The 17,363-nt window shown below is 39.9% G+C and overlaps 2 protein-coding genes across 2 annotated transcripts; both read left to right on the top strand.

Moving 5' to 3' along the window:
* Positions 1 to 353: 353 nt before the first annotated feature.
* LOC138198822 (fizzy-related protein homolog) lies at positions 354 to 6,112 on the top strand. Its single transcript, XM_069150489.1, has 14 exons — positions 354 to 490; positions 1,012 to 1,121; positions 1,731 to 1,859; positions 2,706 to 2,769; positions 3,050 to 3,180; positions 3,335 to 3,417; positions 3,536 to 3,719; positions 3,848 to 3,913; positions 3,997 to 4,099; positions 4,271 to 4,455; positions 4,541 to 4,774; positions 5,000 to 5,104; positions 5,227 to 5,319; positions 5,413 to 6,112. Exons 2-14 carry the CDS (start codon positions 1,050 to 1,052, stop codon positions 5,452 to 5,454), a joined length of 1,491 nt encoding a protein of 496 aa, XP_069006590.1. The 5' UTR covers positions 354 to 490; positions 1,012 to 1,049; the 3' UTR covers positions 5,455 to 6,112.
* A 661-nt stretch (positions 6,113 to 6,773) lies between these two features.
* On the top strand, positions 6,774 to 17,127 carry haus5 (HAUS augmin-like complex, subunit 5). The gene is made up of 19 exons (XM_069150488.1): positions 6,774 to 7,301; positions 7,406 to 7,468; positions 7,707 to 7,739; positions 8,110 to 8,134; positions 8,268 to 8,400; positions 8,763 to 8,922; positions 9,062 to 9,155; positions 9,643 to 9,734; positions 9,844 to 9,898; positions 10,001 to 10,128; positions 10,226 to 10,307; positions 10,447 to 10,601; positions 11,009 to 11,171; positions 11,403 to 11,483; positions 11,622 to 11,767; positions 12,243 to 12,339; positions 14,073 to 14,211; positions 14,406 to 14,538; positions 16,827 to 17,127. Exons 1-19 carry the CDS (start codon positions 7,204 to 7,206, stop codon positions 16,927 to 16,929), a joined length of 1,980 nt encoding a protein of 659 aa, XP_069006589.1. The 5' UTR covers positions 6,774 to 7,203; the 3' UTR covers positions 16,930 to 17,127.
* The last annotated feature ends 236 nt before the right edge of the window (positions 17,128 to 17,363 follow it).

The following is a 17,363-nucleotide window of genomic DNA, read 5'->3' as shown; positions in this document are numbered from 1 at the left end:
TCTTTTTAAAGTTTGATGTGCATCAGATCAAATCAGATCCCAACATTATTTATAGAGTTGAATTAAATTTAACTGATTAAAAGAAACCATTTGAGAAGAACTATCTCTCCAATACTTTTACTGTTACATATAAGCTTGTATCCGCAGTGTGATGATCGTTTAGGAGTGAAATACTTCTGAGGACCTCAGTCCTCACACACCACCACTGCAATAAATCCCCTTTTTTTTTATTATTATTAATAAATGTGCGCAAAACGGCCACTGGCAACGCACGGGGCATTTCCTTGTTTTGATTTGAGAGGCATACGTCACAGGGGTGACACACAAATCCCACAATGCACTTTACACCTCAACCAAACTGAACTACAACAACCAGCTCCATCTGAGAGTGAATAACTTTTAATACATCGTACGGATTCCTGTGAGCTGCGGGTTGTCGCTGCTGTTGTTGTTCCGTGGTGGGGTTCAGGAGCTGGCTCCGTGTAGGCAGGTATGTTATCTGGACAGATATGAGGACATTAGCAGTTAGCATAGGCAGCTAACGCCTGTTATCATTAGCTACCTCTTCAATTTTTAAAAAAAATATTATTTTTTTTTAGTGCAAAAATTGCTGCTAAGAAGCCAATTTGATGACATATAAGTCCGGGCGAGGCTCCTAAATGTTTTCAGATTCATTGAGCTGGTTGAAAGTTAGTCGTGCCGTATTTTGTCTGAATGCAGCTCTGGTTTTGATCCAGAATCTGATCCAGCTGAATAAATGACTTGCTGTCATTTTGATGATCGGGGTACATTTTCTGGGCAGTCGATGAGCTGTTTTCTGCCAACAGCATGCAAGATAGACTTAACTATAATTACAAATTGAACTCCCTGCTTTTATATTTTGCAAGCAGTGTTATCAATGAACTACATTGCCTATTCCCCCTGCTGCATTGTGGGATACCCTTTAAAACAAACAAAAAAAAACCCAGTCACAATAGGTTTTCACTGTTGAGTGTTACTTGTGTTGCACAGGTTTTTCCTCCCAGCCTGTGGCTGAGAGATCAGGGTCGATGATGGATCCCGAATATGAACATCGCCTCCTCCGCCAAATCAACATTGACAATGACAACTTGAGCCCTGCTGTGAGTCTTTTATTGTTTTGTTTTCCTCTTCTTTATTGTCAATGGTGGAAGAAGTATGACGTATTCAAATGTTTTACCAACACAGCAAAGTAAAAAATACTTCATTTCAAGTAAAAGTCATGTATGAAAAGTTCTATTGAAGTAAAAGTCCAGTAAAAGTACAGAAATAACAGCGCTGGTTTGGTACCTCCGACTAATATATTATTATACATGACATCATTACAGTATTAATGGTGAAGTGTCTGTGTGTAAGCAGCATGTTACTATTGTAGCTGCTGCAGGTGGAGCCAGTTTTAACTATTTTATGACGACAAGGGGTTGAACCGTCAGATGATTGCTGGGAGGAAGAAACAAAGTTCTAATGAACAAATCTGGTTTTGGGCATTTTCTCTAATCTTTGATTTTTGGTAAAGTATTGGATCATTTCAAAAGCTATTTTGTGAGAAGTTAATAGAGAAAATACTACTTTTGCTGGAGCTGTTAACAACACATGGTATATCACCAGAATATATGATATTATCCTTATAGGTCATAAATGAACTGATAAAGAAAGTGACCAAACTTCCATGAATTCATTTAACAAATATAGTTCATTTGTTGTTGTTGCAGAAGCTGCCACAGAGTGTGCACTGTCGGACGCCCACCAGCTCCCCGTTGTCTTCGCCCAGCAAACTCGGAGACAGATTCATTCCAACCAGAGCGGGAGCCAACTGGAACATCAACTTTCACAGGATCAATGTATGAATTTGTAATCTGCAAATTTGTTGAGGAGTGTATCTATGCTATGCTATGAGTCAGAGAGTTGTTTTTACAGAAGGGTTTTCCCTTTCTTTGTACTATTTTAAACAATGTAGAACAAAATTGAAAACACCAAAACTATGAAATGTCACATCTAAATTCATGCAGTAAGCAAACAATGTGTAAACAAAGAACAAATATTATTTAAAGAGCCTGGAGGTTTGGTTTGTCTCATTGTCCTGTGTGCGTGTAGATGCCAGAGAGCCGCTCAGTTCGAGATTTCAACAGCAATTTGCAAAATGGCCGTTCTGGGCAGCTAAACACTGTTTACTTTCAATCAGACTTGAAATAAACTTTTTTTGGGCAGCGGCAGAAAGCTTGAACACACTAGCTCGATGTATGTTGTCTTGAGTGACTCTTCGTTTTCTCAAATGTCTGCAATGGAGGTGGACAACGCAAAGTTAGCGTGACCCATAGAGCCACAATAGACATATTAATGGAAAAAACACAGGTTGAAATAAACCAGAATTATCCTTATTCTTATCCAGAGCAAAAAGTGGCTACATATTCTAAATATATATATATTCTACATATATTCTAAAATATGAAAATAGGTTCAATACATAATTTGATTTTGTTCTTAGATATTGACAATATTGGGAAAATGTTAGAATCAAAGAAATGCCCTTGAATGAGTAAGTGTATCCAAAGATTTGACTGGTACTGTTGGTGTTCTTTGAAGTCTCAAAATGTTTCCGTGTGTTTGGGTGAGGTTGTTGATGGTTTAAATATTCAGAGAAAAGTTTGTGACAGATCAGAGACGGTATCTTTCTGATTTTTACTTAGGAAAACGAGAAGTCACCAAGTCAGAACAGAAAAACAAAGGATGCCTCTTCTGATAACATCAAAGGTAAATAACTTTTGGAAATTATTATTTTGGAAATTCTGTGACTTGTCTATGTGTTTGTGAATACTTCCGAATTTTCTATATTTCATTTGTTTAATTGGGTTCTTTTTTTTATCTACTTTTAGGGCTTGTTTGAAAATGTGATGAAGTTTTAGGTCATATTTATACAAAAATATAAAACATTCTAAAGGGTTTACATGCGTTTGCACCACTGTATAATTGTTCTTTCATGCCAGTTTCTACTGTCTTATGGACCAAATAATTCCCTGTGTTGTGCTTGTAGCGGACGGGCTGGCCTACTCTGCTTTACTAAAGAACGAGCTGCTGGGAGCAGGAATAGAAAAGATCCAGGACCCCCAGACGGAGGACAGACGTCTCCAGCCATCAACACCCGAGAAGAGAAGTCTCTTCAATGTATCAACATTTCTTCTTTTTCTCCTTTATTGAATTATGCAGCACATTTATCATACATTGACAGGACAGAAACACAGAGTAGCGTGTCTCTGTTCAAACTGTGTGCATTTTTTCTTTAGTGCTTTTTAATGAAGCTGATGTGTGTTCTTTGCAGTATTCACTCAACACCAAAAGATCGTCACCAGATGATGGCACCAACATCTCTCCTTACTCTCTATCACCTGTCAGCAATAAAAGGTAGAAGCTCTTTAAATGCTTTTTTTGTTTTTAGATATCATTACTAATCAGCCCCACATATAAGGAAACTGGACATTTTAGCGTCAGGGTTTCATAATATCTAAACTTCCTGTTGCAGTCAGAAGTTGTTACGTTCACCAAGGAAACCAACTCGTAAGATCTCCAAGATCCCCTTTAAAGTTCTGGATGCTCCAGAGCTGCAGGATGACTTTTACCTCAACTTGGTGGACTGGTCATCTCTCAATGTGCTCAGTGTCGGGCTGGGCACATGTGTTTACCTGTGGAGTGCCTGCACCAGCCAGGTACGGCAGAGTGTCTCTTTGCAAGTCATTTTGGATCATGAAATTGAACAAAAGTTTCTGTTTCTTGACAGTGATTGTTACGATGCTGTTGCCACAATGACTTACGAGCTGGATTATGTTTTCCTCAGGTAACAAGGCTGTGTGATTTATCAGTGGAGGGAGACTCAGTAACATCCGTTGGGTGGTCTGAAAGAGTGAGTACACACAGCTTACTGTCAGAAAACTTTATGGAATTGAGTTGGGTTTTTTTCAGTGAGAGAATGATTTGTGTTTTTAGGGTAACCTCGTGGCAGTGGGGACTCACAAAGGCTACGTTCAGATATGGGACGCTGGTGCTGGCAAAAAACTCTTTGCCTTAGAGGGTCACACGGCCCGAGTTGGTGAGAACTTTGCTGTGTTTTAACTCTTAAAGGGACTTGACAAGAATGCTTAAGACAAATGGACCGGAAGCCACAGTCTTTGAATTAATTTGAATTAGTCATTAAAATTCTGCAATTTAGTCACATGTCGTGAGTGTAACCAAGCATAAATAAAATTTACCCTGTGCACAGGTGCGTTGGCGTGGAATGCAGACCAGCTGTCTTCGGGCAGCCGTGATCGTATGATTCTTCAAAGAGATGTGCGGACGCCTCCACTCCAGTCAGAGAGACGGCTGCAGGGGCACAGACAGGAAGTGTGTGGCCTGAAGTGGAGCACTGACCATCAGCTGCTTGCTTCCGGTGGCAACGACAATAAGGTAGAGTTAGAGCTAATGAAGCCACCTCTGTCTTTGCTTGTTTACGCACTGTTCTCATTAATGAGGGTGCCATTTGTGGACTCAGCTGCTGGTGTGGAACCACTCATCGCTGAGCCCCGTGCAGACATACATGGATCACCTGGCCGCAGTTAAAGCCATTGCCTGGTCCCCCCACCAGCACGGCCTGCTGGCCTCTGGGGGCGGCACTGCCGACCGCTGTATTCGCTTTTGGAATACCCTGACATCACAGCCGTTGCAGTGTATGGACACCGGCTCTCAGGTCTGCAACCTGGCCTGGTCCAAACATGCTAATGAGCTGGTAAGTGGCTCCAGATACACACAGTGCATAGTTGATTGGCTGGCTTTATAAGTAACTGTCATGAAGGCAACACTTTCCTTGAAACTATTTATAACAAATTGCAAAGACTTCTTACTAAATGTGCATCTGTTAATTGGCTGTATTCATAAATACTGCCTTTTCCTAAACGTGCATCCACTGCAGTTCAATATTAGAAGCAACAACAATCTTCTGTTTTTTTTCCAGGTAAGCACCCATGGATACTCTCAGAACCAAATCTTGGTGTGGAAATATCCAGCTCTCACTCAGGTGGCCAAACTCACCGGACACTCCTACAGAGTGCTCTACCTGGTCAGTGTGTTTTCTTTCTGATCAGACTACTATCTTGCTATTACTTATGTTAATGCAGAAGCTGGCCATATTTGCTTGAACATCTGGAAGTCATAGTTTGTTTTTGTTTTTTTCTCTTTTAGGCCATGTCCCCGGACGGTGAGGCAATAGTGACAGGAGCTGGAGATGAGACCCTCCGTTTCTGGAACGTATTCAGTAAGACGCGGTCAACAAAGGTGAGACAGCACAGTTTTGGGATAGCTTCTACAGTTTCGCACCCACTCATACCTGCACAGTAATTAACCACGTTTCTTTGTCTTTTATCTTAGGAATCTGTATCAGTTTTAAACCTCTTCACCAGGATACGGTAATACAACGAATAGGATAATAAAAAAAAAAAAACTAGTTTGAGTGGATCGTGGTGTCATTACTGGATATCACATCAGAAGGGTGCTTAAGGACATACAGTACAATCAGAGGCATCTCGTGAGATATTTTTCAGAACTGACCACGTTTTTTTTCCTAACAGTTATTTGTGAAATTTTGACTTCTGTGTGGTCATTATGAATGTATTTTTTTTTACTTTTGCAAAATGCAGGAGTGGGTTGATTTCTTTTCGTTTTGTATTCACAATTAGAAATCACAAGCCTTACTTAAAAATATTGTGATAATGTTTTCAACATGGTTGAATCTGAAATGTGGACAATTTTTTTTTTCTTTTTCTTTTTCTTTTTCTTTATCTCAGGTCTAATTTATTTAACTCACTTGTTGTATGATAAAAACCTTCATCTGTTATGGGATGTAGATTCAGTGGAGAAAAATGCCATGTCATTCTATGACTAAAAAAGAAAAACTAAACATAATCGCCATAATTACTGTGATCTTGTGAAGAGTATTGGCTGAGTGGCTGAAATGGTGCAGTTTTGCTTCTGTGTGCAAAAAGTCTAATGCTGTGCATTTAGACATCTACTACACTGTTACATTTTTGCAGTAAAAGAAGGAATAAAAGAGGGAGGGACTGAAGACTGAGTGTCCGACGTGGTGTGGTATTTAATTTATTCTATTAGGCCTACATTTTCTGAAACGTTACAACTTCTTTTAGTTACTTTAGTTTAACTGCACTAATTTTAAATGAGAGATTATTTGAAAGAGAAATTATAATGAATACATAAGGTTTAGTGTGCTAATGCCATGTATATAGTCAGTTTTATTAGGTACACCAATCTAAAAGATAGCCTGATAAAACAATTATGTAATAAATCCTACTTACATGAAAGTTACATTCAGTTTTAACTGACAGGTGTTTCTGTTATTTTGTCCACACTATTTAGGCGAAATAATATATAATGCAATTTACCACCAACTTCATACTTCCAAATAAAAATCTCTAAAACATTTTCATGGAAACTGAACATTATAAACTTCTGGTGTATTAGAAAGCTTTAGTTTGCTTAACTGGCAACGTTTGTGTGGGTACATTATATATAAAAAAATATTTTCATACGTTTGTTGTTGTTTTTTGTGCTGTCATATTTAAGTTGTTCCGTTTGAAGTAAAGTGGATTCGGTCCATTTCTTGTATTATGTAGAATACCCATTGATAAAACCGCCTCAAAAAACGGCTGGTACGAGAGCGTATCAGCGGGAGGGATGCTCTGCCTTTGATTGGCTGTTATGTTGTGGGCGGGTCAACATTAGCGTGGTGATTGACATTGAAACAACCAATCATAGCAGCATACAGTTTAGCAGGGGCCTTCCTCCAGGCTGATCCAATCTGGCGTCGACCCTGCAAATACCGTCTGTATCCATGACAACAACCAACTGCAGCCAGGGGCGGTGCCATAGATACGGAACATGTCAATAGGCGGCGCCAGTTGAACGGAAATGTTGACCGGAAGTAACGTGAGCGAGCGGGAACTTCGAGTAATTTGGATAAAAATATATTGCTATTACTACCGCAACTTTTATATATTCAAATGAAGACGAATCTGTCGTAAGGGCACTGTAAATTCAAGGACAAAAATCAGGTCAGTGACTGACGCAAACTGCGCCAGCTGACAACAATAGTAGCCTGTTGTTGTTGCTAGCTTTAGCTAGCTTGCTACAAGTTTGTCTGTAAGGATGGCGGACAGAAATCTGGTGCAGGAGTTGAAACGCTGGGCGACAGACGAGTTTAATCTGCCCCCGGACAGCCTGCCAAATGACAGCTATTTTAAAACGTGGGTATATAATATTACTTTCTCTCCTGTCAACGTAAACAGAGACGTTTGCTGAGTGATGCTTACTTTTAGCCTTGATCTCATGCTGATTATTTGTTTTCCAGGCTATGTGTCGGGACAGGGAAGTCAATATGGAAATATGTCATTCAACACGTTTTTCAACAGAGGTCAGTCTTGCTGTTCTTAATGTTTTGATCACTGACTCATGGTTAAAGTACTGCTGATTTCCTCTATTTGTCCCTTTTAAGTCCCTATTTGTCTGCTCATAATAAAAAAAGATCATGGCATCTGATGAGTGCCTTGGTTTATAAAATAACCTGCAGTCTCTCCCTCTGTGCACTCTTAAAGTCGATGAAGTAGCAAATAATGAACTGCAGTTTCTTGACTGTTGATCTGTTCTTCCAGGAATGTAAGGATCATGCGTGGCAATTTTCAGTGGTATCCTTTTTGGCATGGACTGAGACTCTTAATGCCACTATGGACATGACCATTTGAGGTAGATTTTTGTGAAATTCAAGTTGTTTTTTGTAGTGTTTGTATATTAAATATTCTGGTCAGTTGAGAGTGTCTCTGACACCACTTGGAGACTGTGCCACTCCTGTCTTTCCAAGATCACCATGCATGCTTTTTTGGGGTGTCTCAAAGTCCTGTCATAACACGAAGTCACAGTGGGCCTGGTTTAAACAACTGCCTGGAAACCTTTGTTATACGTCACCCTCCTTCCTTCCCCATGATTGCGGCCACCAGTTACTTCCGCTGTGCTGTCAAATAATCAAATAGTTATCTCCTTGACATTATGATCTCAAAGGTACAAAGTGCTTCAAGACAAAGAGGTAGGATACAACTTGTCTTTTTTCTCCAGTAGTTAAATTCATTAATATTCAGTTATTTCATTAATGATGCACAAAGTGCTGTTTCAGTATACATGAACTATGTTTGTTCCTGCCGGTATATCTGCACGCACAGTTGAAGCAGGCTGAGGGCCAGAGTGAGGCTGCAAAGCGGAGAGAGCTTCAGAGGAAGATCGAGCAGCTGAGAGCTGAGATCAGTCACCTGGATTCCCAAATCAGTGGAACAGAGGAGCAAGTGGCCACACAAGGTTAGTCCATCATATGAAATGTAGCCTGGGTAATTTGGGAATTACTGTATATACACTATTTTGAGTGGATGCCGACTTGAGAAACACTGAGATTGATGAAGGGAATGCAGAATATGTTGGATATAAGTTATTAAAAATGCTTTGGGGTGCAAATTATGATTATGGACTTTTTTTTTTTTTTTTTTTATATTGTTGCCGGTCAAAAAATGTTTTACAAGATGTTCATGACAAGATTATTTCTTTAGCTTTTGAGAGGTGAAGGGCAGAAAGCAGGCTCACTGCTATCCTTTACTATGTTTTAGTAGTTACGCTATTGAAAGTGGTCTCCTGTGTCAATGTTTTCTGCTGTTGTTATTATACAGAGCAGTCTATCAGTCGTACCTGGGCCCACGTGGAGGACAGCCAACGCAGAGAGCTGCTTCTCCAGGCCTTCAGTAAGCACTGCGTCTTGGGCCGCCATGTGCTCTCTGTTGACATGCAAAAAGTCAGCGGGCACTGCCAGGAACTGAAACAGATGGCTAGGTAAGGCAAATATTTCACTTTGTATTTAAACTGGAATTTATGTAGTTATTAATGTAGATGTTTTACACACTATCATAAATCGGTTTGCAGTTCTCTTTATTAAAATATGTAAAAAAATGTGTGTGTGTGTGTATGGCAGGAAAGCAGAGGTTGAAGTGCTGTTTGATGATAAGTCCTCCTGCAGCAGAGATGATGACAACCTCAACTCCAAAGCAGCAGAGGCACAAGTCCTGGTAAGAGCTGCCTAAATCCGGTCTGTATTTTACTGAGTTGAGTTTCAAGTGCTCTTCATCAGACAGACACAGTTACACAGAATATTTCTGCCAGCTATTTCTGCATATCTCAATCAGAAAGCCCCCCAAAATAAACAGCGAATAGGGCATATGACAAAAATGCTGCACAGTGTGAGTGGACTGAGGGCACTTGATAATTAATGAAAACAGTATAAATAATCTTTGGTGAGAAGCAGCAATAAATTACTGCTGGTTTTTACTTGTTGAATCATCCTCAGACTAATAACATGGTACTTTAGTTGGAGGAGATACACATGATTTGATTTTCTTTTGCCAGCTTCGAGAAAATTCATTCAAATTCTGCCAGAAAATAAAGTTGATCAACAATATCCACACAAATCTGAAATCAAATGCATACCAAAGAAGCTGCTGTAGATCAGCTGCTGACTGAAGGAAATCGTCTCTTTCTGTTCTTTTCTCCTGCCAGCGTGAAGTGAGAGAGCTGTGTGACGACAGGGTCCACTTCTATCAGTCTTTACAAGAGAGTGAACTGAAAACACAGCACTCTGCTGCCAAACAGTAAGGACTACAGTGGATACACTATCTGACAGATTCACAAGATTTTGAAAAAAGAAAATATATAATCTTCATTTTTCAGTCTTTTACATCTTTGTTTTTCCCTTCTCAGTATGACCCGTGAACAGAGGACTGCTGTATTTCAGTACTGGCTGAGCGCTGTGGAGGTTTGTGTACTTTGATCAGAGCTCACGAAATGTTTTGTTTCTTGGGTATAACTGTTTTTTAATTTTGACATTGAAATAACATGTTGCTCGTCGTGTCATCAGAATGTGCTGGGTGGTTACCCTCCAAACCACGTCCTCTCTGCGTTGCAATATTTAGCTTCGAGAGAGCAGAATGAATTGGAGGAGAAACTATCTTCTCTGGATGTGACCCGGGATGTGTCAGCTCTGCGGTGAGGCAGCCTGCATATGACTATGATGTTATCTTTTCATGTCATGTTAAACTGAGAGTTTTCAATGTGAAATATTTCTTTACCATGCTACTTGCAGGTTCCGCTATGAAAGCAATCACCTCCTGGATATGTCGGCAGAGGAGGAGAATGAGTTACCACCGATTAAGACGCTGTTAGAGGTGCCACTCATGCACTCACATTCAATGTAATATAGCGTTTAGGAAAATCACAGCAGAAGAGTACGTTTTCATGCATTTCCTGATATTTTGGAGTGATATATTTTCATTTGTGGATTTGCATGTGTGTTTGTTGTTCCAGGCTTCTTGGAAAGAGGTGGAGCAGAGTTTGGTAGAGTTGGCCCAGACTCGCTCCAGAGTCCAGCAGCTCAAAAACCAGCTGCAGGAGAGAAAGAAGGAGGTTGAGCAGGAGGTGTCGGGTATTGCTGACAAACTCCACAATGATACCTTGGCACTGTAAGTACACTCACATTACAGGTTCTTACTTTGACAACCATATTACTGTAGTCATCCAGGGCATAATAGTACTGCATTTTGTAACTGAGTTCCCTATTATAGAGAACAAAAGTCAATCAAAACACCACAATTGTTCTGTGAGTAGGGACTAATTATCTTTAAGCCTTCTGGCTAAAGACTGAACATTACATTCGCAGTTTGTCCGGTTTTTTTTGTTCAAATTTTGCTACACTTATTTTTGTATAGTATTTGCAAACAGCTACAAGTGCAATCAAAAAGTTCAGAGACCACCACTGTTGCATGTGAACGTAGCTTTGATTTGGACCAAAACAAGTCTTGAAAAGTATTTACTCTGTCTTCTTTTTACTACACTTTTTTAAAGTTCTGGGACTCTGCCTTGTTATCAGGTCAGCTCTCGAGTTGGAACTGCAGTGTGTGATGCAGGCAGCAGCCCGAGATCACATCAGAGACCGCTGTATCCAACTTGAACAACATGCACGAAGCCGACAGGAGGCGCTAAGAAATCTCCGCAGCCAGTGGCAGAGCATTCTGGACTTCAGACAGCTAGTGGTGAGAGTGAATGGACAGTATGAGATGTTATCATTTTTTTAAACGTCGATCTTGGATAAAATATGTTCTGTGTACATTAAATACTATGTAGTAAATGTGGTTGAGAATTTAGTTATATGTGCTTGTTTTTTGTATGGAGTTAAAAATCTTTACGAAGTCAAGGTGCAGAGATGTCGCTGCCTTTGTGATGTCACGTATCGTTAAACGTGTTCTGCTGTTGTGTCGTTGCAGATGCTCAGACAGGAGCAGATCAGAGGTCTGATTAAGGGGAACTCAACAGCCAAAATGCAGCTGATTCGTCTTCACAGAGAGGTCTGCATGTTCTGTACCTATCACACTGAAGTAGAGGAATTATTTGTATGATTTGCTTCTTGCGCTAAAAATCTTTTTCCACAAATGCGCATTTTTATAAAATCTCTTGAGGATTTCAATCGCTTTGTTTTGATTCAGTTGCAGGAATTCATCCAGGCCGAGCTTGTGCCACAGTTTGAAGACGTCACCACTGCAGCCAACAGTCTGAGGAACTCAATTTCTAAGGAGGCCAGACAGTTTGGAACAGTTTCACTTCTTTCTCTGGACCGCAGGACTGTTGAAGGGTAAAAACATGCTCCTTGATACCTGAAGGGGGTAATTCTCGGTTACTAGGTAACCAAAGAGTTATTTTAGTAATACACAGATTGGAAAAGGGTCCTAAATTTACTCCCAGACTGTGCCTTTATCCCAAAACACATTTTACTGGCAGTAAAATGTGTTGGCAATATTAGTAAAAAAGGTTACACAAAACACGCTGCCGAGCTTTTATCCTCGCTGTCTCTTGTGTTCAATTTTGTTGTCTGTAATGATGATTAACAAATTCACACAGGGAGTGAGAGCAGCACAGCAGAACAATGATTATCTGTCAGGAAATTCTTCTGCTTCATCCGTGGGGCATCTGTGGCTGCAGCAGACCAAAGCATTTAACTCTCTTCAAAAGAGCGCATTTCAAAAAAAGACATTTGATCAACGTCTTTATTAAGTGGTGACAGTTGCTTGACAATAATAGAAAAGTGAAAAAAAATTCTAATATTTCAGAATACAAAGAATTCCTGCTTTGTGGTTGTCCATCCATCGCTTGCAGTCTCCGACCTTCAGCAACTTGTGTCACAGCCTGACATTCCCTCTGTACAAGGTGAGAGCTCCTTCTTTGTCTTGTTGCCCAGAACAAAGGCTTCATACTCACATCTGTCCTTGGGTTAAGTCAGTTTGATAAATAACTGGAGTTGATAGTTATTGATTGATATAAAAACATAATAAAACAGAGAAGCAGTGTTATGTATTTTAAACTCTTTACCAGATTCAAAAATATTGAATCACTTCACCAGAGACCATAAATTTGTAGACAAAAGCAAACCACCTAAAATAGATTTTAAGATTGAATATTATTTCTACTAAAATCTGTTACTAGTAGTAGTGGTCAAAGTAGAAGTATGGGTCCAACTATGCGCTACAACACAACACATGTATGGTCTCCTCTTTTGAAATGAAGTGTGTCGCTGTGTTAACAAAGAGCTCTGCTAAGCAGCTTGTGCGTCCTGAGCTGTGATTTCCAACAACTCGTCTTCACAGTGTGAATTTTGTAAAAAAAAAAAAAAATCTTTGGAATCACTTTCCCCTAAAAGAACTGGGCCTCGTTTCCCAATACTGATTGAGGGTGTCTACAAATGGTCTTAAATTTCTACATGTTTTCCAAACAGCACTTGAGAACAATTGCTTGCGCATGTCGTTAAGAGCTTCTTACGATCGGCCGTCCGTGGTGCTGAAAATAAATATTTTACATTTTAAAGGAATCATGCATTTTAATCAGTTGGTAAGATGTGCTGCATTTTGTGTTGTAAACAACACAGAGAAATGTTTTTCACACTTAAGATCATTCCTAAAAATAATGCCTGTTGTACAGCTTCCAGTTTGCTGCCTCTTACGACTAATGTTACTGAGAGCCTCATTTTATAACATTAATTTCAAACAGGTAAAGATGGAAAAAATGATTAAACCAATCAGTTTTACAGTATTGTTGGAATGTCTAAAGGACGACCTTTGCTTGACTGTATTAACGTGCAACCCACTGTATGTGGGACTGCTTACATGTCTGAAGTGTAGAAGTAGGTAAACGGCCTGTCTGCAGAACTTCAGTAGGATGTTTCAGAAAAACTCTGGTTTACATTGAGTGGCAGGAGGACAGAATTGGAGGGTCTCATGAATTTATAGATGTGAATGCTATATTTACTGTCTCTTTACTGTGTATTTGCATGTGGGACTGTGTGTGCATTTAAACAGTCTTTATATCAAATGTTACTGAACAAAGAGCATTGTTGTTCATGCTGAAGGTGCACAAAACATGAGTAAAATCCACAGTTTATGGTTCCTCCTGCAGGTTTCACGTCACCTTAAGATGCTCTTTTGCTCTGAGTGGTAAGGAGGAAGTACACGTTGATCTACAATCAACACTGGGAACATGTTTGTTAGTTCTGATCGTCTTAGCCTTAAAATGCTTAATGAAAATGCCTGTGGATAATTGCTATATCTCTATAGAAGTTTGTTCTATGAAAGTAGTGTTAGCAGCTGCTCTTTAAATGTTCCCGAGTGGTTTTGATGAACCAGTTGACTGTCACCATCATCATTTGACTCCAGTCCTCTCACGAGCAGAGATGATAAAAATTATATCCGTGAAAATCAGATTTCCTGCAGAGGCACAATACAACCAGCCTTGTATTTATTGGGCAGCTGTGAATTATCTTTTATCTGCAACTCTTACAAACACTCACTGTGTAATTTTAACTTTTGTATGTATGCATGCCATTTCATAGATTTGTTTTTCACTGATTTTGATGCAAACGAACTTTTCTCTTTCTTCTTACCCTTCAGGCTCCAGAGGAGTTGTTTTCCCAGTCGTGCTCCCAACAGCTTGAGTTGCGTTTTCTCCGTCAGCTATTCCAACTTCTCTCTGCAACTCTGCAGAAAATACAGAAGGAAACAGAGCAGCTGCATGCATCTGATCAAAAAGGTAATCAGGGGAACTCATCAACAGAGAAGCTTTTCTCATGCTTAAAACTCAGAAAGAAGTGAAGCATTTGGCTGTTTGTACACATTCTGTATATAATGAAGAATTTGTGTTATCTCTGCAAATAAAACAATGGTCAATGGATTCAAATCAGTTTTCATAACAGCAAAACTGTCTGTCTACACTACGCCTCCTAGCTCTGCTGTCCAGAGTCATGGAGGAGGACCAGAAGCTTCTGAAGTCTTTGGTACCAAGAGTCAGAGGCCTCACCCACCGCTGTGCACAAGGCCTTTCTTACGGAGACCAAGTCAAAACTGCCATCTGTTACTGGTGAGTCACATTTCTGAAGTGGAACCTGCTTTAAAACAATGGATGCAACACGTTTAATATTTTAGTACATAGTTTCCCTTCATAAGTGTAAAGGACAATTCTTTTTTTCCAATCTGGGTGTATATTTTGATGATTTAATCTTCATTAGTATTGGGTAAAATGTCACCTTCCAGCTTCATTGCTGGGGTCTGAAGATCACCCCATGTGACACAGCTTTACAGTGGACTGCAGTAGGGAAAGCAGCGCCGTCTTCTGTCTATCATACAGTTGAAACCAGAAGTTTACATACACTGTGCAAAAAGACACATAACACTTTTTTTCTCACTGTCTGAAGTTAAATCAGACTAAACCTCTCCTGTTTCAGGTCCGTTAGGATTACCAAAATTATTTAACTTTTGCTAAATGTCACAATAATGAGAAAGAGAATTTCTTAGAGAATTTTATATTACTTTCTTTGAGGTCAAAAGTTTACATACACCAAAAGTACTATGTCTTTAAACAACGTGGGCAAGCCCAGATGATGATGTCATGGCTTTTGAAGCTCCTGATAGGTTAACTGACAACATGTGAGTTAATTGAAGGCACACCTGGGGATGTATTTTAAGGCCACACCTCAAACACTCTGCTTCCTTGTTTGAAATCATGGGAAAGTCAAAAGAAATCAGCCAAGAAATCAGGGAGAGAATCGTGGAGCTCCACAAGTCTGGTTCATCCTTGGGTGCAATTTCCAGATGCTTGAAGGTGCCACGTTCATCTGTGCAAACAATTATACGCAAGTATAAACATGGGAATGTCCAGCCATCACACCGCTCAGGAAGGAGACGGGCTCTGTGTCCCAGAGATGAACGTGTTTTGGTCCGACATGTGCAAATCAACCCCAGAACAAAAGCTAAAGACCTTGTGAAGATGATGGCTGAAGCTGGTAAGAAAGTGTCATTATCCACAGTAAAACGAGTCCTGCACCGACATGGGCTGAAAGGCTATTCAGCAAGAAGGAAGCCATTACTCCTAAAGAAACATAAAAAAGCCAGATTACAGTTTGCAAAAAGACACCAAGACAAAGACCTTAACTTCTGGAGACATGTCCTGTGGTCTGATGAAACTAAAGTGGAGCTGTTTGGCCATAATGGCCACGGTTACATTTGGAGGAAAAAGGGGGAAGCTTGTAGACCTGAAAACACCATCCCAACTGTGAAGCATGGAGGTGGCAGCATCATGTTGTGGGGCTGTTTTGCTGCAGCAGGAACTGGAGCTCTTCATAAAATAGACGGCATCATGAAGAAAGAACATTACCTGGAAATATTAAGGCAACATCTCAGGACATCAGCCAGGAAGCTAAAACTTGGGTGCAAATGGGTCTTCCAAATGGACAATGACCCGAAGCATACTGCCAAAATAGTTAAAAAGTGGCTTGAGGACAACAAAGTCAATGTCTTGGAGTGGCCATCACAAAGCCCTGACCTGAATCCCATCGAAAATTTGTGGGCAGATCTGAAAAGGCGTGTGAGAGCGAGGCGGCCAACAAACCTGACTCAGTTCCACCAGTTCTGTCAGGAGGAATGGGCCAGAATTCCAGCAGAGTACTGTAAGAAGCTTGTGGAAGGATACCCAAAACGTTTGACCCAAGTCATGCAGTTCAAAGGCAATGCCACTAAATACTAAGGAACTGGATGTAAACTTTCGACCTTGAAGAAAGTAATGAAAAATTCTCTAAAATATTCTCTTTCTCATTATTGTGACATTTAGCAAAAGTTAAATAATTTTGGTAATCCTAACGGACCTGAAACAGGAGAGGTTTAGTCTGATTTAACTTCAGACAGTGAGAAAAAAAAGTGTTATGTGTCTTTTTGCACAGTGTATGTAAACTTCTGGTTTCAACTGTATAACCCAAACCGCATCTAAAAGTGAATGTGACACGTTATCATGCAAACAGCCTTTTCTGAACATCAATTGGTTTTCCAAGAACTTATTGGCTAGACTTTTACATTGTGTGCATACAGCTGCATTACAATACAAAGGATGAGGTGTACTACTGAACTTTCTCTGAATGACTTATTTTATGTGATTTTTGCATTTCATAATTAGTCTGATTCGATATTTTTCTCGTTGTATGTTCAGTTACAACGGTAAAATCATTAACAGCAAAAAAAAATTCTTGAACTGTTGCTGTTTTGTTTGCATTTAAAGAATGTATTTGTATTATTTTGTGTATATATACCTTCACTCAAGAGTTAAGTGTCTGGTTTCTGTGTTAACTTTTTCTGTGTTGTTTGAATTCATCCACGTAGGTGGGATAAACCAGCCCAGCATGTCCTACCTGAGATCAGTAAAGGAGGACTGACTTTTCAGCAGTGGCTACAAAGGTGGAGACGAGCTGCCAAAACCTCGTAGTGGACGCCTTGGAGATTTAAAAATATGATAACGATCTTTCTCAGCACCTTTCAGTGGCAACATGACCACACTGCAGTAGTTTGGAAGTGCACAAGTGCTAATACATAAATCAGTTCTTTTTCCTGCGTTTGTCATTCTCATCATTGCTCCTCATGTTTTACAAAGTGAAGCACAGTCATGAAATAAATACTCAAGAAATTTAAACCAAATATTTGTCGCTGTCTTCTTTGAAATGCATTCACAAACACAGTGAACTTGTTTCAAACTGCCTCCAGGTCCTATGTTGAAAATCAAGCTGTGTCCATGCTGCATTTGGTCATATGCCCTCCGAATGAGCTGCTGATGTCTATCAGTAGCCCAGTATTGATCTGTGTCCCAGCCAGCGCTCCGTCCACCGTTGATCTTGTAGTTGTGGGCACAGTCTGAAGTATGTG

Source organism: Embiotoca jacksoni, unplaced genomic scaffold (genome assembly GCF_022577435.1).
Source record: "Embiotoca jacksoni isolate LCO1_2020_lvr unplaced genomic scaffold, fEmbJac1.0.p SCAF_16, whole genome shotgun sequence".
In the NCBI taxonomy this organism is placed as follows: Eukaryota; Metazoa; Chordata; class Actinopteri; family Embiotocidae; genus Embiotoca; species Embiotoca jacksoni.
Note: the sequence above shows the minus strand (reverse complement) of the source record. Positions and strands in the feature narration are given on the sequence as shown.

Excerpts from the sequence above, each read along its gene's own strand:
- haus5 (XM_069150488.1), top strand. The coding sequence starts at position 7,204 with ATGGCGGACAGAAATCTGGTGCAGGAGTTGAAACGCTGGGCGACAGAC. Across the intron at positions 8,923-9,061 it reads GAACTGAAACAGATGGCTAG|GAAAGCAGAGGTTGAAGTGC; the intron begins GTAAGGCAAATA and ends TGTGTATGGCAG. Across the intron at positions 14,212-14,405 it reads GCATGCATCTGATCAAAAAG|CTCTGCTGTCCAGAGTCATG; the intron begins GTAATCAGGGGA and ends TACGCCTCCTAG.
- LOC138198822 (XM_069150489.1), top strand. The coding sequence starts at position 1,050 with ATGATGGATCCCGAATATGAACATCGCCTCCTCCGCCAAATCAACATT. Across the intron at positions 1,122-1,730 it reads ATGACAACTTGAGCCCTGCT|AAGCTGCCACAGAGTGTGCA; the intron begins GTGAGTCTTTTA and ends TTGTTGTTGCAG. Across the intron at positions 5,105-5,226 it reads CCTACAGAGTGCTCTACCTG|GCCATGTCCCCGGACGGTGA; the intron begins GTCAGTGTGTTT and ends TTTCTCTTTTAG.